The sequence below is a fragment of the Talpa europaea genome (assembly GCF_964194135.1).
Source record: "Talpa europaea genome assembly, chromosome: 5".
In the NCBI taxonomy this organism is placed as follows: Eukaryota; Metazoa; Chordata; class Mammalia; order Eulipotyphla; family Talpidae; genus Talpa; species Talpa europaea.
The window spans coordinates 141,815,721-141,836,460 of record NC_140071.1 but is presented as its reverse complement, the minus strand read 5'-3'; the positions used below and the strand labels follow the sequence as shown (position 1 = coordinate 141,836,460).

Sequence of the window (20,740 nt, the reverse complement as noted above, 5' to 3'; positions counted from 1 at the left end):
TCGGCATAAAGGTCCACAGGGGAGGTTGGTCTTTAGTTTTCTTTGCCTGCACTCACTTTGCTCCGTTTTATTAAGATTATTCTGTTTTTGTAGAAGAGCTCGGCCCCTTTGCTTTCTTCTAGAACAGTCAGCGGAATCACTCGAGTTTTTGTAGGAAAACTCACGTGTAAATCTTTTTGGATTCTCGGCTCATCTGGTTTTCTGTGGAGTTCATTTTTGTATTGTAAATGCTGTATTTTAAATTTTTTCTAGAACTTTCTTTTCATTCTCAGACTCAATGTCCTACCCAGAAACTTCCTCTTGAGTGTCTGGTTGTAAGAAGAGAGCAGTCGGACTGTTGGCTTCTTCCAGGCGCGCTGTTCTCAGCTCTCGTGAGCGGTTAGGCCAACAGCTGGCCTCAGTTATGGGTTCATTGTTGTTTTCCTCAGAACAGGAGTGGTTGTTTTTTTTTTTTTTTAAAGATTTATTTATTTATTTATACAAGCACTGGGTACAGTCAGAAGCGCGGGAGGGTGAGAGAATTCACCAGAGCCAGAGTGGGGAGCAGAGCAGGCAGAAGGACCGAAGGACACTGCTGAGGGGAGCAGCGGGCGGCAGGAGAGGTCTGCGCGCCATGTGGGACCCTCCTCCGGTGACCGGGGAGCAGCCGGGATCGAACCGGCGCCGCAGAGGTTGCGGGCAGCCCCGCAACCCAGCGCTCAACTGCTGCACCACCAGGGAGGCCCATGAGTGGTTGTTTTTTAAGCTAATTTTTGAAAGACACGTGGAGATCAGAACTCGCTTCTACCCCCTTGTCCACTCACTGCTCAGAGCCCCGGAAGGGGCTGGCCGTGACCCTGGAGGGGCTGGCCAGGCATCGCCCCGCAGGAGGCGAGACGCGGTTTCCTGTTCCCTGAAGGAAGGGGATGCGGGACCAGGGGGTGTTATTTCTGCCGTTGGACAGATGAGGAAGCCAAGGCCCAGACTGCTCAGCGGCTTGGCCGGAGCCGGCGCTGCTGCCCGCCCCTTGCTGTGAAGCAGTAGCAATCCGGGTCTTTTGTCTGGTCGTGATAATGCCAGGGTAACCATGGAAACCACAGTACCTGAGTCCTCAAAATAGACAGTTATTTCTGCTCTTGACAGCACAGAACCTGCCCCCGGGAAGGACTGCTGGGGGCGCGGGGAGTTCCGAGGACAGGCGGTGAAGACCGTCGAGGTCCCGAGGCCCGGCTGTGTGCCGGCGGCTGGGTGACCTCCGTGAGTGCCCGCTGCTCGCCAGGCGAACAGCTCGGAAACCCACAGGCCCCTCTGACTGGGCCCGTTACTCTTCGGCAGATGAGGGCATTTGTCTCCTGCGGCTGCTACTAAAGTCCCCGCCAACTTAGTGCTTAAACTAACTCGGGTGTTTTAATTCACAATCCCGGCGGCCAGGGGCCTCCGGTTGCGGAAAGCAGGGCAGCTGCCGTCTGGAGGCTTCACCTGTGGACGCGCTTCCCTTTGGCAAACATGGGCAGAGGGGGGCTCCCAACGCCCCACCGCCCGGCCCCACCCCGTGTGTGATAGCAGAGACACCTGAGACCCCCAGAGAGGACGATGGGTTTGTCAGGGAACCAGTGAGGACCCGGAGAGTCTTGATTATTGCAGAGAAAGAGGCTTGGGCCTCCGGACTCGGCCTCCGAGCCGCCGGCAAGGCAGAGGGCTGGCCCCGGGCCCCGCAGGAGGCAGGGGCTGGGCTGCATTTCATTAAGTCTCGGCAGCTATAATTACTGTGGAATGTCCCTGGTGATCCCCTCAATTAGAGGCGGGACCCCCTTACCTCTGATTAAGGGGGGGTGCGGCAGTAGGGGCGGTGGGGGAGGGGTGGGCCGGCAGGGACTGGTGCAGCCAGACGGATCAAAAAATTCGTACGCTTGGTTTTAAAAGAAACGCACACGGAGAGGGCCCTTCTCAGGCCGCCCCTCCCGGCCCACGGGCCTTCTGGTCCTTTCCTGCTCCCAGGACTAAAGCCCGAGGACACTGAGGTCACATAGGGCTGGACTTGTGTTCCCCCTATTCATCAGGCCCCTGCTAACCTCTGACCTTCGCGACCTCTGACCTGCAGTGAGGGAAGACACAACCTCACCTGCTGTGCAGCCCCAGTGCCTCTGCAAGCCCCGCCAGGCGTGCTAGGAGCTGCACGGGTCCCTAAGGGAAGTGAGCTGCCCCAGCCCTGAGTCCAGGGGGAGGCTGGCTGCGGAGCCCACCGGGGCAGAGGGGCACAGACCCCTCAAAGTTGGGGTGCAGGGGACAGACCCCGCCTTCTGTTTTTATGACTCCCCTGGCACAGGGAGCTCAGGGGTCCCGAGGTCTGCTGACTGGGAGCAGCGGGCGGGACCTGCTCGGGGAGGTGCTCTCTGCCTGTGATGCCCCAGGTGGGCCCTGACCCACAGGGGCACACTGGGGGAAGCGCCTGCCTGTGGGCAGCAGCTGGCGAAGGCTCTAAGAGGGGCTGGGGTGGCCGTCCGTGGCAGGGAGATTCCACCACCCTTGTGGGCCTTCAAGCAGGACGCGCCCGGCAGGCCTGGGCCCTGAGCACCAGCCACCAAAGAGCCCAGGCCAGTCAGAGCAGGGAGGATCCTGCCGTCCGGGCCATACCCTGCACTCCCAATGCCGGACTGTGCCCCTCCCGGGTCCCCCGCGGGAGGCAGTGACCCCAGCTTGTAGCCTTGGGCGTGGTTCTTAGCCGCTGTGCCTCGGTTTCCCTGGCTGGCAAATGGGAATAGGCACGTGCCAACCTTCCCTTCATGGGGATCTGATGAGGCACTGATGGGCAAGTCGGCAGAGCACCTGGCTCAGAGAAAACTCAGACATCATCCCGAGCTGGGCCCCTGCAGGCTCCACCCGGCTCAGCCCCTGCCAGGCACTTAGTACAGATTTGATGAGCGAACGAGTGATGGTGTGTCGTGAGCCCGGTGGAAGCAGAGGGACCGGCTGTGGGGACCCTGCGCCGACAGGGCTTGTTTCTGTCTCCGCAGTCTTTGAGGAACCCGAGGACCCCAGTAACCGCTCCTTCTTCTCAGAGATCATCTCCTCCGTGTCAGACGTCAAGTTCAGCCACAGCGGCCGGTACATGCTCACCCGGGATTATCTCACGGTCAAGGTCTGGGACCTGAACATGGAGGCACGGCCCATAGAAACCTACCAGGTGGGCTGCTGAAGCCAGAGCCCCTGCAGGCCGGGAGACCCCCCTCCCTGTGCACAGAGCTGCAGTGGAGGGCTGTGGGGTGAGGGGGGTGTCGGGAGGGCGTTCACAGGCCCACTTTGTAGGGGACGACACCCAGCAGGCTCGGAGAATCAAGTAGCTCACCTACCACGTAGTTCAGCCTGCAGTCGGGCCCAGGGCAGCCAAGATGAGGCTCAGCCAGGCCCCATTTGATGGTGCTAGTGACTGAGGGTGCAGGCGATGGCTTCCCCTGCCCCGGGGCCAGTGTCGGCAGCCGGGTCACCAAGACAGGTCAGGTACCGCCCTCCCAGGGGGAGTGTCAGGGGCACACGCAGTGGTGTGTCAGGAGCTTGGTGCACTTCTAAATGCTCGGCACAGGCCTCTCAGGCCAAGTGTGCAGGCCCAGGCCGGGACACCTTTCTGGGAAGGAGTGTTTACTGTTTCTCATACATCCAGGTCTGGGGCTGCAGACAAAGTTCATGGGATGTTAAAGTCGGCTGGGGACTTGGAAGACATGAGGGTCTGCTTTAGCGCTATTCCCGGTTACGTGTCTAGCAGGGAGATCTGGGAGGCTTCTTGGAGGAGGTGACTTTTGTGCTGGCCCTGGTAGGATGCGCAGGATTGGATTGTGAGTGGGACAACAACCCCCACCCCCCCGCCCCGACAAGAGCCCCAGTGAAACCCTCACGGGGCTAGTACTGGGTGCACATCACTTCACACCTGTCACTTCACACCTGGTCTCTGCACACCAGCCCCACGTGGTGAGAGGGAACCTGGGGTGCTAAGGGTTAGGATCTGGGAGCCGCCTCCCGGCTGGGCAGTGACAAATCCAGATCCCGCGTGGCCAGGCGGCGGCACAGCTCCCCTGCAGGGCACGCACTCACGCTCACCGAAGGGCTCAGTGCAAGCCTCTTAACTACTCGTGGGGGTGAAGCAGCACCATATCCCCTGACCGCTCCTCCGTGACCCCTTCCACCACCAGGCTCCCCCACGGCTGCCTTCCCTCCTGTCTCTCAGGGACCCCACAATGAGCCTTTCTTAGCTGGGCGGCCATGAGCCCCGGCTCCCCAGGGCCTGTTCCCCATCAGGAGCAGCTGGGCTATAGCGTGGGCCTGGTGCTGGCACGGCAGCCCCCGTCAGCGTCAGGCCCACGGTTGCCAGCCTCCTGCGACAGCCCCAGAGCAACCCATGAGCCGCGTGCGCCTCTCACGTCTGGGCGAAGCGCCACAGCTCAGAGAGGCTCTCATAGCCGGGAGGGCGGGGCCAGGACTCGGGATGGGTCCCTGTGGCCACTGACCCCTCTGGGCACAGCCATGTGCCCATGGGCAGGGCTAGGTTGGGTGCCATCCAGACACTGGAGGGCACAGCCCCTCAGTGGTCACAGGCCCTCCTGGCAGAGGGGAGCCGGGCTGAGGGGTGCCCCATGCACTCAGGCGTCCCCTCTCCCGCCAGGTGCACGATTACCTGCGGAGCAAGCTCTGCTCCCTCTACGAGAACGACTGCATCTTCGACAAGTTCGAGTGCGCCTGGAACGGGAGCGACAGGTGACCCACCCCCCGCGGGGCTGTCGGGCCTCTGCCGGACACAGGTGGCCACTGGGGGCTGCCTGGGGCCTTTGCTGGACACGCAGCCGCTGGCCAAGGCAGGGGCAAAGCTGCACCAGCCACCCCACTAGAGGGCCAGGCTCTCATCGGGGCTGATGGGAGGCCACCTGCAGCCCCGCCCACAGGGTGGGCAGGAGGGGTGCAGGGGAAGTCTGGAGCCCCCTGGAGCCCCCTGGGCGTGCCAGCCAGGAGCAGGCTGGGCCCCCTCGGGTTCCGAGGGTGGCCAGTGCATCTGTGGTCCTGTGGGCTGCGACCTGTGTGTCTTTGGGGCCCAGGGGCGGCAGGGGTGGGGGCGGCTGCGGTGGAGCTGACAGGGACGGCACCGGGAGGGGCTGAATGGCACCACGCCGCTGCGTGCAGGGACAGCGATCCCTAGGGCTGCTGCTGACATCCTGGGGCTCACCTGGCCCACAGGGTCTGTGGGGGTTGTTCTGCGGGGTTCGCCTGGTGCTCACAAAGGTCCTCTGAAGGAGCTTCAAAACCAGAACAGAGCCCCTGAAATGGCACTGACGTGGCTGCATCAGAGGGGACACCCCTCAATCTCTCCACGCCCCTTTAGGGGCTGACCCCCCACTGAGGACCCCTGACATGTCTGGGGTTCCCTGGTGAACCTGGGCAGTGGGCATCAAGGTGGGGGGCCTGTTAGAATTCCAGGAAGGGACTGGTTGCTGGCAAGAGAAGCTGATCCCAATGTGTGTGTGCACGTGTGTGTGTGTGTGTGTGTGTGTGTGTGGGCGCGTGTGCTTATGGAGTGCTGGGGTCCCCCAGGGTTGGACCACTGCCGGCCCTTGCCCCACCGGGCCACGAGGGGGCGCGCGTGCCTCAGCGATGCTGCTCCTGGCGCCAGCCCTGGGCTGGGGCCCCTCTCACCCTCCACCTCCCCCGCCGTTCCCCTCGGTCCCCCCTGGCTCCCCGCAGCTGTCGCCTCCTGTCCTGACTGAACTGGACACCGCCCTGCAGCCGGCCCTGGGGTCCTGTCTGCCCCTCCCCTTAGCCTTTGGTCTCCCGCGCCTGGGCATTTACCACGCTCTCTCCTTGCCCCCACCCCACCCCCTCTGGCGGGGACCCCGGGTGGGCTGTGACTCCGCGCGTGCAGGGTGCTCCCCGGGGGGCCGTTGTCCCGCCGCGACGCCCCATCCCTGAAGGCACGGGAGAACGAGCCCGCCTTCCCTCCCCCCCACCCCCTGTCTCCGAGCTGGGCGCCCGGGCCCTGCTTCCCGGAGCTGGAAGCTCGTGTAGCCAGCGACTCCCACCTTGCAGCCCAGGGCCGGGGGCCACCAGGGCTGGGCGGGGCACCCGCAGGCGGAGGCTGCCCTCGGGTCTGTGGCCACGCAGAGCCCAGGTGCCTGCACGCGCTCACAGCCCCCAGCGACACTCAGACGGGCACCCGGTGTGGAGGGCAGAGCAGTGGGTTAGGGTCAGACGCCCTCAGTGTCTGGTCAGCGCCCACCACTGTCCAGCAGTGCTCCATCCTGGAGTCGCTCGTCGGGTCTGGCCTCTGGGAAGCGGCTCTAATGAACCGTGACCGGGGCTCGCCCTGAGGACGCCGCGGTGTGCGCTGCACCGGGCCCAGGGAGTCGGTGGGTCTGTGGCCTGGCTCGCCCCTCGCCCCTGCCAGGACCCCGCTGAGCCCGAGGCCCAGCTCTGGGCCCCTCCGGGACGCTCTCCTTGGTCTGCTCTGCCTGGGTGAGGAGCCGTCAAGCAGGCTCTTCACGTCTGCGCTTGTCCTAGAAGTTTCTGCTGGGCAGCCCCAGCTTTCGGGGGTCGCTGCCTCCTGTTGCCATCTCTGTGCCTCTGGCTTCTCCTGGCATGCGTTGCTTCTCCTTCGTGCTCTCCCACTGCAGGCGGCCCCCACCCCTCACTGCTGGGGAGGGTGACCCCACGTCCCCCACGTCGACCCCCTTCCGTTGTCCTCACAGCCCACCTCCCCCTCCCGGGGCTTCTGGGACATTCTCATGGAGGCGTCCGGCTGGCTGTGTTGGGGTCACATGCTTCTGGGTGGGCCACGTAACCCATGGGCGCCGGGACTGTAGGCCACAGCTGGCGTCAGGCCGTGGGCAGCGAGCGGCCTGGCAGGCCCTCCAGACCGCAGGGTGGGTGGGAGCCTTTCCCCATGGAAGGAGGCGTCGGGACAAGAGCTGCCTTGACCCCACTTGCAATGAAGAAAGGGAGGCGCATCAACAACTGTGAGCCAGAGACACTCTTTGTGGGGGGGGGGGAGGGATTGGGGTCAACATTGGGGTTGCAAATGTATGGGGAACATAAAAAGAAAAAAAAGAAAGGGAGGCAGGAGGAGGCGAGGCAGCTGGCCGAGGCCCGGGCCCAGGCAGAGGCTGCCCCTCCCTGCCGAGAGAACCTTCTGGATTGTGAGAGAACACGTAGGGTTGTCGGCAACACCGTCTTCCTGGCCTGGTTTGCACAGCGCTGGAGCTGAGAATCAGGACCCCCTGCATGTGGGGGCCCCCTCCCCCCAGCACACCAGCTGAGTCTGCCCGGTGAGAGCAGCAGATTAGCTCAGCGTGGGCTGCAAATGGATCCAATGACCTCGGTCCTCCCTGATCCACCTGCCGGTCAGGGCAGGGATGAGTGTCAGTGAAATGGCCCACTCGGCGGGGTGCCTGGCCCCTGGAGGGCAGAGGAGGTGTTAGCTCCCCTCACCGTGCCTGGGGGGCGCCTTCCTCCGGCCAGGGTCTCCCCGGTCCCTACTCCTGGGCTCCCGCCACAGGTGAGGTCGCAGGTAAGGCCGGTGGGGCTTCCGCTCAGCTCGCCCCATGCGGTGGGAGGGGTGGGGGAGAGCCTGGTGCTGCCCCGAGGCGCTCGTGTCACCTGGTGCACGACTCCCCCCCCCCCCCCCCCCCCGCAGCAGGGGCCCCTCATCACCCCATTTCCTGTGTGGGGAAACCTTTGCCTTTGAGGCCTCTGTCTGCCCCGTTTTCACAGGGAAGGAAGCAGCCGCTCCGCTCAGCTGTGACTCCTCCCTCCCGTTCCCCGCCGTACGCCTTTGGGGGGATGTTAAACAAAATCTCCGATGTCCCAGCCCCCGTGCACAGCATTCCCTGGGGTTCCCTTAGAATCTTCCAGAACATCTGTGCAGCGTCTCTACGGCATCTTCCTCTCGCCGCCCAGCTGGCGCGTGCTCTCCGCCCCGTGGCCCCACACCCCTGGCCTGCTGCGGAGAGCTCCTTCCGGGGGGGGCTTCCATCCCCAGGTCTCCAAACAGCCGCCCAGCCATCTTGGAACTTGATCTCAGAGATCTGGGCGCCAAGGGGAGGTGACACTGAACCCACTCAGCAGATCAGGGGCTGGGCTCTGGCAGGGTCTGGGCCCCGCTGGTGGGCTGGGGCAAGAAGGGAGCCTTGGTCCCAACTCACCAGCCCCGAAACCAAGAAACAGGGTCTTGGGTCTTGGTGAAGGTTCAGAACTGCAAGGCCAGGCCCTGGTTTCCATGGCGCTCAGGAGACAGGTGCCTCTCTGTCCTCTGCCCTCTGCCCAGCCCAACCCTTGAGCAGTTCCAGGAGCGGGGGGGGCAGAGGGCCTCCCCCCACAGCCCCCCATCACCATCTAGACATGAAGATACACTCCCCAGGCAAGTGTCAAGGCGGCCCTGTCCCAGCTTCTCTGCCCCCACGTGGGTCCCGGAGGCACAAGCCTCCCTGGTCTCCCCCAGCAACGCTACAGGAGCTCCAGGGGCTGGGTTTGCCGGTGGGGGTGTCACGTCCTCCCCAAGAGGGAAACCTGCCCCAGGAGACAGCCCCAGCAGCTGACCCTGCCCCGCCTGTGCCGTCTATTCGAGCGACCTCTGCCCTCACACCCGCTCCATTCTCTACACCTCCTGAGGGTGGGATGTTGAAGACGTGGCATGTGCTCGTGCCCCTTGTGAATTTAGGGTCCACGGGGCTCTATCTCAGCACAAACACTGCCAAGATGCCAGGTTCAGCTTCCAAACAGGAGCAAGGAATTCCAGGGCACACTTAGGGGACGGCGGCCAGTCCCCAGTGCTGCGTCCTGCAGCCCAACCCTCCCCCCAGATCGCAACCCCCTCAATCTACTTTAGTGCTTCTCTCAGACCGGACCCTAAACCCTCTTTCTGGGTCCAGGCGGTGTAACTCTTCCTCCTTCTCTTCCACCTCCTGGCCCGCCTCCTCTCCTGCGGCAGGAAGCCTGGGGCGGCGCAGGCAGAAAGGGACAGACAGGTGTAAGGTTCTCTTCAGGAGCAGGGCGGGCCCGGGACGCGGCACACCTCGGCGTTTGGACGGCGCCGGTCCACTGTCCACGGAGCGGAGCTGCCCGGGGGACGGGGCTGCCTGTGGGCAAAGCCGGGTGGATCCGGGGCCTGCCCAGCCCCGCCTCGAGCTCAGGCCAGCGGCTTCTGTAGGCGCAGCCTCCCCGCGGCTGGCTCGAGTCTGGGGCTCCCTGAAGGCCCAATGCGGGGTGTTTTCATAGCTTGGTGCCAGAGCACGAAGAGGTCTGCGATCTGGGTGGCAGGGGCAGCTGAGAGTGGGGGAGGGAGGGGGGCCTGAGGTGGGTTGGCCACCCCCCACCCCCATTCACTTTCTGGGCTCCATGGCCTGCAGCCCCAGGTGGCCCCCCGCGCCCCCTTGTCCTCTCTCCCTCCCGCTGCCTCCTACTCTCAGGGCCCTCGCGGTGCTGGTCCCCGACCAGGTCGCCCTCCATGTAAATGTCCAGGGTCTGTGTTGCCCCGCCTTGCCCTCCTGCACATCATTCCCTCCAGCCCCTCATTTTGCTGAGAACGGCAGCCCCCACCTTGCCCATGCCGGGCGCCACCCCCGCGGGCGGGCACCCCTTCTCCGTCCACTGTCCACGGGTGCTCAGGCCGCCACCGTGTCCTCCTGCTGAAAACAAAGCTGCGCGTGGGAGAGCAGATCTGCTTGTGCCGCTAGTGTCCTGTCTCTGGGTGGGCGGGCAGGTGAGGCCTCTTGAGGGCCAGGGGCCTCCTCCCGCCCCCCCTGATGCCCTCCCTGTGCCCGCAGCGTCATCATGACCGGCGCCTACAACAACTTCTTCCGCATGTTCGACCGGAACACCAAGCGGGACGTGACGCTGGAGGCGTCCCGGGAGAGCAGCAAGCCCCGCGCCGTGCTCAAGCCGCGGCGCGTGTGTGTGGGCGGCAAGCGCCGGCGCGACGACATCAGCGTGGACAGCCTGGACTTCACCAGGAAGATCCTGCACACGGCCTGGCACCCAGCCGAGAACATCATCGCCATCGCGGCCACCAACAACCTGTACATCTTCCAGGACAAGGTGAACTCCGAGATGCACTAGGCGCGTGGCCCTCGCGCCGCTCCCCGGCCGGGGAGGTGGAGGATGGGGGCCCGAGGGCAGCCCTGGCTGGCTCTTGGGGCATCGGCGACTGACCCGGTCCCCAGCTTTACTGAAGGGTTCACAGCCGCAGATCGTAGAAATGGACGTGACTGTTGACCTTGAATTCAGGGTTCTTGTCATTCCTTGCTAGACCTGTGGCCTCTGCCACACTGTGAGGTGGCCGCCTCGCTGGGTTGATGTTCACGCCCGCGGCGCTTGCCCGGGGAGCTGGGCTGCCTCTCCGCCCGCTGGCCCCAGATCGGGGCTTGGCGGAGTGATGATGAGGCGCAGACCAGCCAGCCAGGGGTTGTTCTGGCTGCAAGGGAGCACTTCCACGGTCTCCTGCCGAGGACGCCCTCACCTTTGTGTTCTGGGATTGTGAGTGAATTCGTGCTCAGAGTGTACGGATGCGAGCCCCTTGCGGGGCGCTTTCCATGTGGCCTAATCTCCCAGGTCCTTCAGGTGTGCTGAGAGGAGCAGCGGTGGAGTCTGTCTGTGTGTGCCTGCTGTTCTTACCACTTCTCCAGCCTTTGCTGAGCATCTGCTGGGTGCCAGGCGGGGGCCCAGACCAGCCCTCCAGGCACATGATTTAACCCCATGCCCGTTCTGCCGGGCTCTCCTTTAAATCAGTGGAACCCCTGGGACCTCAGGCTGGGCCCTGGAGATTGCTTTGTGCCCTCATCGTGACCCTGTGGGGCCGGTGTCCATCTGCTTCCTCCATACACACCAAATGGTCACTGCGTGCCAGGTGCTCTGCCAGGCGCCGGGGTGAACGGGTGAATGCTCCTTCTTCCCCACTGGATACACAAGACGAGCGAGGCCTGAAGGATGAATATTCTGCCCACGGCAAGCCCCCACCGGCTGGTGCAGGCAGGAGCCCCCTCCCCGTCTGCCTATAGGTGCTCTCCCATCCACCACGTTGGTGGTTCTTACTAAAGCGACATTCTAGCTTGGAAGGTTCCAGAAACATCTCTTCATCCTGTGAAACGGGACAGACTGGCCGATGGTGAGGGAGAACCGAGACCCAGATTGGAGCAGCTCCCCCGCTGGCTCCCGGCCTGGTTGGGTGACTTCAGGAAGTACCCCCAGCTTCACCCCACCCTGTGCACCCAGCGCCCTTGCAGATGCACTGAACTGCTGCCACAAGGAAATTGCATGTTCTTCCCATTTTCAGATACATTTTCTTTCATGACTGCAGCATCGCAGAGGACACTTCCCTGAGGACCACAGAGGTCTGTGTCCACATTAGTCCCTCCCCTGCTGTCAGACTGACCACCACGCCCACCGCCAGCCACGCCCACTGCCACGCCCACCCGCCGCCAGCCACGCCCGCTGCCACGCCCACCCGCCGCCAGCCACGCCCAGCCACCACACCCACGTGTCGCCTTCGCCCCTGGAATTCAGCACAACCACGTGGCTTTGCATTTTGATTCAGCAACAGAGTGCAGAGGCCCTGACAGAATCCAGCCTTCTTCACCAGGTGTAACCTACCCAGGAAGTAGACCCACCCACCCAAGGTTTTTCTCAATTGATAGCCCTTAACTTTTGTGTGTGTAAAAGCACAAAACGCATGTGCCCTCACTTCCGGCCATACAATATTCACACAAGGAAATGGGTCCATTGATTTTTTTTTTTTTTAAATACGTGAATGAAGAATGTTTGTTTATACATCGCTGTAAAATCCAGGTGACCTGGACAGTATTATATGTACATATCTATTCTAATTAAATTAATCACAGGATTGGATTCCTTTATTCCCTCTGTGTAAAGAAGCTCAAGAATGTGGTACATTTTATAGAAATCTTGTGGAAGCCAAAATCCACTTCGAGGGCCTTGGGCCATGACAGGGATGTTTGCCCGTCAGTCAGTCCCTTTGATTGCAGCACTGAGGGGCAGGCGTGTGCGCAGCCGGAGGTTACTGTCAAGTTGTAGATTCAGCATTTCCCCGCTACAAAGTACAGCCCTTACACTGCGTTCATAGGGAGGTGTCCTGCGCTTCCCGGCTCCTCCCTTCTGTTTTAGACTTTGGGTACCAAACCAAAAAATAAAAAAGGAAAAGAAAGAAAAAGATCTTCTCAGAAGAAAAGCATCTCTTTAGATCCCTGGAAAGTAGCCTTTCCAAGGCCGGCGGTGAAGAGTGGACGCGTGTGGACGGAGATGTGGGGGGCAGGGTGACGCTGGACGTGGCAGGAGGACCAGTAAAATAGTCACAGACTTGCTTCCTTCCTGGTTAGATGTTCTGCTCTTTCGCGTGGACTGGCGTGTGCGGTCCGCGTCGTCGTGGTGAAGTTGTCGGGTTGTGTTTGTCTCCAGCCTCCGCGGCTCTGGGGACGGAGCTGCCAGCGGTGGAGGGTGAGGTGGTAGAGTAGACGGGATCGTTTGGACTCTGTGACTCATAGGTGCATTCTTACTTCCTTGGTGTCTCACAAATTATCCAACTGTTGAATAAAATTATAAATATGTTAATACCAGCTTTTTCCAATAAAATAAGAAATGTTACATTGAAAATGAACCCCCGAATGCGGTTGGTTTTTAACGAGGCTGTGCCCAGGTGGGCGGGTCCCGTCCGGGGCCACCCTGCAGGTGGGGCACTTGGGCCTGGGGACGCCAGGCCCCGCTCGGCTCGGAGTTCCCGGATCAGCCTTTCACTCCCCTGAGCTCCGATTTCATCCCTGAGGAGGCAGAGCTAACAACATCCACTTGGTAGCGTGGGGTGTTGGGGGAGGGGCGCGAGTACATGGGCCACGCCAGCTCCCGGGAGCCTGGCCCAGGGCTCTCGGCAAGGGCCGCTGGCTTTGCTTTGAGGTGGGTGAGGGCGGCGCACCGTGGCTTCCAGGTGCCCTCTCGTTCGACTCTCCTGCAGATGAGGAAAAGGGGCTCCGCAGGCTGACGACCACACAGCTGGCGCGCGTCGCAGCCCATTGCAAGCCGGGCTGGCTGACTCCGGTACAGGCGCGCCTCAGAGATGTTGTGGGTTTGATTCCAGACTGAAATAAAGAGACTATTCGAAAATTTCCGTCGTGTGAATTTTTGGCTTCCCAGGGCTGTGGCAGCTGTGTCCACGCCGTGCCGGCGCGTGCGTGTGCGCTGGCGCCGGGTCTGCAGCACCAGGGAGCGCCCTCCATTAAATGCGTTGTGAAAAACGCAGTGTCTGCTGGGCGAGAAGAGCAAGACTCGCCATACGGTGCCCCCCCCAGCACCGTCCCCCCATGCCTGGGTGTCCCAGGGAGGGAGCCTGGAGGAGAGACCACTGGGCACCTGGAAGACAGAGAGGCCCATCCTGCCCGCGGTGCCCCCGTGATAATGGACGGGCGGGGAGGTTTCCCTGAACCTCTCTTGGGGGCCCCTTGGCTCTGCACCTTCTTCGGCCACTGCCCCTCCCTGCACGTCCGCCGGTGACCATCCCTCTGACGGTGACCATCCCTCTGACGCCTTCTGGTGGTCACACTCAGTTCAGACAGCCGCAGGGCTCCAGCTTCACGGGCTGGGGAGGGGCCGCCCTGAGCGCCAGGCTGCGCTGGGCCCGGACACTCACACCCCAGGCCCCAGAGCTGGTGCCCAGGCAGCCGCTGGAAGCTGGGCTGTGGGCCGAGGCCACGGCGCCCTCTCCACCTCCCCAGCGTCCGCTGTGTGCCTAGCGCCTTAGCCCGGGCCTGGCCGCCCGCAGCGTGGCCTCCTGGCCAGGGCCCATGGGACAGAGCAGTCACTGAGCGGAGGCTGCTCCTGTAACCCGACCTCAAGCACCGGCCACGTGCTCCGCCTCCCTCTACAGGGAGGAGGGGACGCCCCACCCCTCTGGGCTCCCTCGGGTGGCGGAGCAACCACGGTGATGTCAGCCAGGACAGAGGGCGGGGAGAGCAACGGGACGCCCTGCGCCTGCGTGGACGATTGCTAGAGCCCACAGGCAACACGAGGGGGCGCATCCCGCGGCGGGGAGGGGCCTGGGCCTCGGGGAGCCAGGAGGGCCGCAGGTGGTCCGTGTTAGGCACTTGCCCCGCCGTGTAGGTCGTTCCCCAAAGGGAGAGATTATTTCTGGTAAAAACTCTCATTCTGGGCAGTACCCCAAGTTTACTCTCTCGGTAGGAGGGTGTAGGGAGGATGGAGTTAGAGGATGGAGTTATTCAGGCTTTTTCCCTCCTCCCCCCGCTAGCCTCTGCGGCGGCCACCGCAGCCTGGCGGGCCTTGGCCACAACCCGGCAGAGGCGTGAGCACGGGGGCCGCGTGCCTGCACCGGCTGGGGAGCGTGAGCACGCGGCACACACGCCCGTCATCACAGACACCTGGGCCAAGGTGGGCGCGCAGGGACGCGTACCTATAAGTAGGGGCACCTGGGCCGGCCCAGCAGCACGCGACTGGAGGGAGCAGGGAAGCCGGAGGCCGCGGGGTGGCTGGGAGCTGGGCTGCCTGCCTCCTGCCTCCTGCCTCTGGTCCCAGCTCATGCTGCGTCTACCGAGGGCCCCAGATACGTTTGCCGGAATCAGCGGTGAACCTGCCGGCCCCGTGTGGGCCTGGGGCTGGCTGCACAACAGAGAGGAAGTGCAAAGCTCCTTGTCAGCCTGCAGGGCCGAGACTGACCTCAGCTCAGAACAATCCGCTTGCCAAAGCGCCCGGAGGCCTGGCAGGACCCCCTGGGGAGGCCCGTCCTTTGCACAACCCGGTGCCTTGGGGAACACGGTGAGGTGGTGGGGTGCGCGGGGTCGTCTCAGCAGCTGCTCCCGTGTGGATCCTGATCAAGACCCAGAACCTCCCTGAGCCGCAGCTTCCTCAGTTATCGAGTTGGGGGTAACAGCACCCCTGGGAGGTATTGTAGACACCGGCGCCCACCAAGGGACGATCACAGCATCCGGTACGTGCTGCCCTCTTTAGGGGCGATAACGGCCTTGGGCCTCTTGCCACTTTGCAGAGATGGGGAGGCAGGAGCTGAGCTGACCCCTCGGTGTGAAGCTGCTGGGCGCTCCTGCCACCCTCCCGGACAGCAGCTCTCGGCCTCACCCAGGAGCTTGCCCGAACCTCGCAGCCGGCCGTCAGCACCTGGGCTGCGACTTGTTAACCCCCAGGACTCCACTGTCCAGAGACCGGTTACTCTGAATCAAGTAGGACGGGCCTTTCTGGAGAATCGTTTGCAGGGAGAGCAAATTACCCAGTCGCTGGAGGAAAGCTAAACATCGTGTTTGGTCAGTTGATTCTTGTCTTCTGGAAGGAGAGTCAGGCCACCACAGTCTTTTGCTTCACCCAAACTGCCTCTCAAAGTCCTGTGGCGGAAGCTCAGCCACAGCTGAAAACTTTAACTTGCAGAGGTGGTTTCCTAGCAACTGAGAAGCTTTTAGAGCTCAAAATGGTTGCCTGAGTCCTGAGTGATTCATTTCAAACAACTGCGTCCTTTAAAAAAAACAACAAAGCCCCATTATCTAGCTGGGTCCTGCCAGGTTCCTGGGGCCCACACAGCCGGCTGTCGGGCGCCCCTCGAGAGGGGCTGGGAACCTGCAAAGGCAGCGCGTTAGGAGGACAAGAGTAAGGGAAAGCGGAGAGGAATCCACGTCTAAATGCTGCAAAAGGCTGTGCACGTGCAAAGCAGGCGGGCGCTGAACACAAGGACCGTCCACCTCGGGCAGGCGGGGCCCTCGGGGGGCGCAGCCGCTGGGTCATTGATAAAGTGCCAAATAGTGTTCGATTTCTCTCTCGCTGCAAATCCGCTCTCTCAACAAACGTTTCTGAGCACCTGCTGCGTGCGGCGTTCAGCCTGGCTGCTGTCTGTGGGTCTGGGGGACATTTCCAACCTTGCTACCCGAGCCTTTCCTCTCCAGAGCCTGGCCGGGGATGCTGGTGCTGGCCAGCTGTGACGCCATCACCGACCTCCTGGGCCCTCCCTGGCGCAGCAAGAGCGCAAAGGCCCCTGCCTGGGCTTTGAAGTCAGACCCTGCGGCCCACTCCTGTGCTTCCCAGAAGCACAGGAGCTCTCTCCTGCAGGAACCTGATGCCCGAGGCCGGGGCAAAGAAGACTTGGCAGCGGGCACCCAGCTCTTGTGTCTCCAGGTGCGCTCCGAGGTCACGATCACTTAGGCAATGAAAGGCCTAAAGCAATAGACGCAAACCAGGGGAAGTTCTTCCCCGGCCAGGAGTGACTGCATTCTCCCCCTGCGCCTGCACAAGCCGAGCGCAGCTGTGATGGTAACGGCAACCAGAGTAAAACCTGCCGGATGGCTTCCCGGGTTCGGACCCTCGCGTGGCCGGTGCGGTGAACGCTGCCACTTGGTGCTGTGCGGACTAACCGTAAATCCTCGCGTAAGTACGGGTTCGGGGAGCCCTGCCCCCAGGGGAGCCCGGGATGGTGGTGGTGTCGAGTCTCCCCTAGACACAGACCTGAGTCTGAATCAGATTAAAAAAGCCTTTACCAGCCGCTGGCGACTGTCCCTCTTGTGGGGAGCAGCCCCGGGCAGGGGTGCTAAGGGTTTTTAAAGTCAAAAACTGCACCTGGGAGTTGCAGTTGCCACAGCAAGTGGGAGAGCAGAAGCCAAGCTGTGCTGTTACAAGCAGCGGAGCATTTCTCCACATCCCGTGTTTCAGGCGCAAAGGGGACACGCCGCTTGTTTTTGGCGGGAACCCCGCCTCTATTGTTTTGGCCTGGACTTTTCCCACAGCCCTAACTTGTCCTCCCGAGATAGCTCAAGCTGCGGCCTTGCGTGGACTGCTACGTTGCGCATTGCCCCCATTCCACAGTGTCATCACTCTGCTCTTGACTCCCGCCAAGTCTGGCCAATCACGGGAGCGTGGCCCCAGCGGTCCCTGGGGCAACAGGTCAGACTGTGCCCACCTGGGAAAGCAGAGGCTGTGCTACAGGGCAGCTGTGGCGCCTGCAGGGGCGGGCTGCAGGGGCAGGGCTGGGCAGGCCGGGCTGGGAGCCAGCAGGCTGCCTTCGAAGGTCCGCACCTACCAGGCAGCCCTGGGTCCATGCAGCCCCAGTCCTGGCCACCACCGGCTGGAATCCAGATTCCCCAGTCGGGCAAAGAGCTGGTCACCGCCGCCTGCTGTCCATGGCAGCTGGCAGCCGCTTGCCCCTGACTGGTCACTGGGCTCTGAGCTGGATCAGGGGAAACCTGAGTGTGAGTATCCGGCCTGGGTCCTGCCCCCAGTCTTTGGTCAGCAAGTGGCCTAGCGGGCCGTCCACACTGTCTCCGGCGAGTCCCGTCGTGCCGTGACCATGGGTGTGGGCAGCTCGTGGTGCGGCCTGAGGGCGCTGAGGGATGAGCCCCCCATGACAGCTACACACCCAGGACAGGCCCACCTCTGCAGGCGCTGACAGGATGAGAGCATGCAGACCCCCGGGGGAGCAGAAACGGGAGGAGGGCGGGGGTCCCTGTTGTGCAGGTTTCGGGGAGGCACCTCACAGCCTGGGGACTTCACAGCAGTCAGAGCTGCAGGAACGAGAGCCTCATAGGTACGTCCCACGTGCATCCAGCTCGGGCTCGAGTCTGTGTCCCCCAAACTGATATTCGTGCTGTGCCTGGATGGGTTTCGGTGAGGGGCCGCTGTTCAGTGTTCCGCCTCCCCAGAGACGTCACCCGGCAGGGCCGGGCCTGTTCCTTGGTCGCTGTGTCCTGTGCGGGAAGAGGAGCACCCAGTAGGCGGTCGACAGCCGTTGAACAAGTGAAGACGAACCTTTCCCGGCAGGGACCCTGCCGGCCCCAGTGTCTCCCCAGGCTTCCCGGCGGGGTTGCGTGCGGACGGGGTGGTGTCCGTCAGCCCGCGTGCTGCACTGCGATGCCCAGGGCTCTGCCGGACAGCAGGGCCGACGAGGTCAGGCCGCGAGGGGCTACCTTGAAAGGGGTAACTGCAGAAGTTGGGGTTCAGCCACTCGGGGGAGCAGTTACATGACATGGAGACAGGATTCAGGATGGAATTTGCAAAATGGAAAAGAGCCTTTGGGTAAGCGAAGGTCAAGAAACTGGACATGCCCACGAGGAGGCAGGACCGTCGGGCCATGCTGCTCTCGCCGCCCTGTCGCGGGCAGCGCAGGCTCCCCGGGGGATGTCCCTCTGGGCGTGGGGAAGGATGGGTGGGTCACCAGAGCTGCGAGGGACCCAGCCCTCCCCGGGCCTCAGGATGGCACCACACAAGTGGGTTTTCCGGGGCGGTTCCGACTGCTGCATCCTGGAGGCATGAGCGGCCCCACTCCCACCCCACCCCCGCAGGCCCCCTGTTGTGCCAGGAGGGCACCGAGGCCAGCCCGAGGGACACCCCTGGGCAGTGTCCTGAAGAGGGAATTTAAGATTTAGGAAAATGTGGGTCTCTCTGTGGCCCTGCGGAAAGAACAGGCCTTTGTGCATTCCAGCCCCGCCACCTCCCAGCCCCGCCACTGGGCGGTCCTCCCGGGACCTCCACGAACTCTCAGGTGAATGGTGGGGCTGGGCCCGCAGTGTGAGGCCCCAGTGACCTCTGGCCGACCAGGCTCAGCCCCACCTTGGTGCTCAGAAGCCTAAGTCCTTCCCCCTCGCAGAGGGTGGGGCCAGCCCCCGGAGCAGGAACCTTGCCCCCCATGGCTCGACCTTGCAAATCCCACATGTGCCTAACACTTGGTCCTGGGCGAGGCAGCAGACAGCCTGCTCACCAGGAAAGGGGGTGGCCAGCGAGGACATCGGGGACCGGGGGAGCTCGGGCCAAGGGCCCTGGAATGTTTCTGGCTCATGGAAGCAGCCCAGAGAGGCAACGTCTGGAACGAAAGGGCCCATAGCGCCCAGGTCTGTCTCCTTACAAGCACCTCGCTTCAGAGCTGCAGGGGCTCCCGCTGCCCGCGGGAAGGATGCCCGGGGCCGACCTGGCCTTTGCACCTGAACTGTAGCCTCTGGGACCTCCTGCCATCCAGGGCCAGGCCCCTGGCGTTCCAAAGGGGACCCTGGAGGTCGAGGACTCTTTCTCTGATCTCGCCGAATCCAGTGCCTCCCCGTAGTCTCAAAATTAGGAAACCCCTCCTCCAGGAAGCCTCCCTGGTCAGCTCCTGCTCCAGGCTGGAGGCTCCCATCTAGGGCTCCCACGGGGCTTCCTGTCCCCGCGGGCACTGCGACTGCTGATGGGGCCCCTTGTGTCTGACCTCAGTGATTTTCCTGAGGGTTTGACTCAAACAGTAGAACAGCATCTGCCCAGCATGACAGTGCAGTGTTGGCTCGGGGGCAGCAACAGATGCTCCCGAGGCTCATCAGCTAAGTTACATAAGGGATGTTTCCGGTGCTAAGTCCAGGTATTGGCCAGTCCTCCCTCGGGAGGAGAGTGGGGAAGCAGACCCGAGACGCGGGGGGAACAGGCAGTGTGTGCTGGGGCGCCGGGGTGGGCGGGGGTCGTGGTGCAGACACCGCGTCATCAGGCGCCAGGCTCTGATTTCCGCCACTCCTGTCAGTTCTGACCTAAACTCCGTGCATTTCGGCTTATATTCCACAAAAGCTCGGAGGGACTTTGGGAGTCACCTGGGGAGGGGCTGTCTGCGCTGCAGGGCCTGACCTTACCCGGTCACACAGCCAGGGAGGCCCCGAAGTGGGGCTCAAGCAGGACACTGGACGCCGGTGCTGGCCGCTGTGCGTGCGGCGCTCGAACCCAAGGCTTTCTTCCCTGTGCAGACGGCACTTCTCGGGGCTCCGCCCACGCGATCACACCCCTGCTCCAAGCAGGGCCCACCCGGGTCTGAAGCCGGGCTCGCGCCTGCCCTTTCCCTGCTGCCCGGGGGCCTCTCTCCTCAGCCAGCTGTCAGTGCCTCCCTCAGCCGTGGGGGCTGGGAGAGTCTGTCTGCTTAGAGGGTGCCTGCTGCTCCCCCAGCTCTCCCCCGACCGTCAGTGGGGAGCTGAGAGTGCAGTTCACAGCCTCACAACCTGTGGGGTAGAGGGGGGCGGGCAGGGCCGACCTCTAGCCTCATCTCACGCCTGGGAAAGAGCAGGCACCAGCGAGGGGTGCAGCTGCTCCCTGCCCAGAGGAGCCGGTCTGGGGACCTCACCACACCCCAAAGGGGCAAATTGGTCACCGGCCGTGGACAGAACGTGCGAAGGTCCCTGAGTTGCCAACCTCAGCAAGTGGACCCGCTGGTACCGGTGCTGACTGCTGAGGGCGGGAGGCGGCCAGCCTTGTCCTCCGCTGCAGGGAAGACATTGGAAACAGGCCCCCACCCGAGGGAACCCCACGCTGCTCCGGCACCCTAGGGGACCCTGGACGGGGGCCTGGCAACGCTGTGTGGTCACTACTAGTGAAGTCCCGATCCTATCTGTGGGCCTGTAAGACGGTGCCCTCACTGAGGGGGGCGGCTCCCAGGCCACGGCGCCTGCGGTGCCCCCTCCCCGAGACCGTGAGTTGCGACGCGTCTCACCTCGTGAGCCTGAGGGGACGGCCGGGCGGCGCAGCCACCGCTCAGGGCTCTCGGCCGCCGCGAAGCCAGGCCGTGCAGTGCCGGGGCCGGCTCTGGGGCCGCGCAGGAAGAGGCTCCTTCTCAATCACGGAAGGACAGCGGATTTCATCAAAGTGTTTATTCTGGCCACTGAGGGTCCCGGCTTCCCGCTCAGCGGTGCTGAACACGGCAGTGAGCTCTGCGCGGGCCCCTCCGGTTCTATCTCCCAAGTCCGGGTGCGTCCGAGCGAGGCTCACCCGCCACCCCCAGGGG

General features: G+C 63.1%; 1 protein-coding gene across 1 annotated transcript in view; it reads left to right on the top strand.

Moving 5' to 3' along the window:
• Positions 1–10,068, top strand: part of PPP2R2C (protein phosphatase 2 regulatory subunit Bgamma) — a gene marked incomplete at both ends in the record, with an annotated part of 71,364 nt that extends 61,296 nt beyond the window's left edge. Inside the window, 3 exons of the mRNA XM_084233600.1 lie at positions 2,994–3,163; positions 4,634–4,725; positions 9,777–10,068. Of these exons, the coding sequence (XP_084089726.1) occupies positions 2,994–3,163; positions 4,634–4,725; positions 9,777–10,068 (554 nt within the window). The remainder of the gene's footprint in view (positions 1–2,993; positions 3,164–4,633; positions 4,726–9,776) is intronic.
• Positions 10,069–20,740: the final 10,672 nt, after the last annotated feature.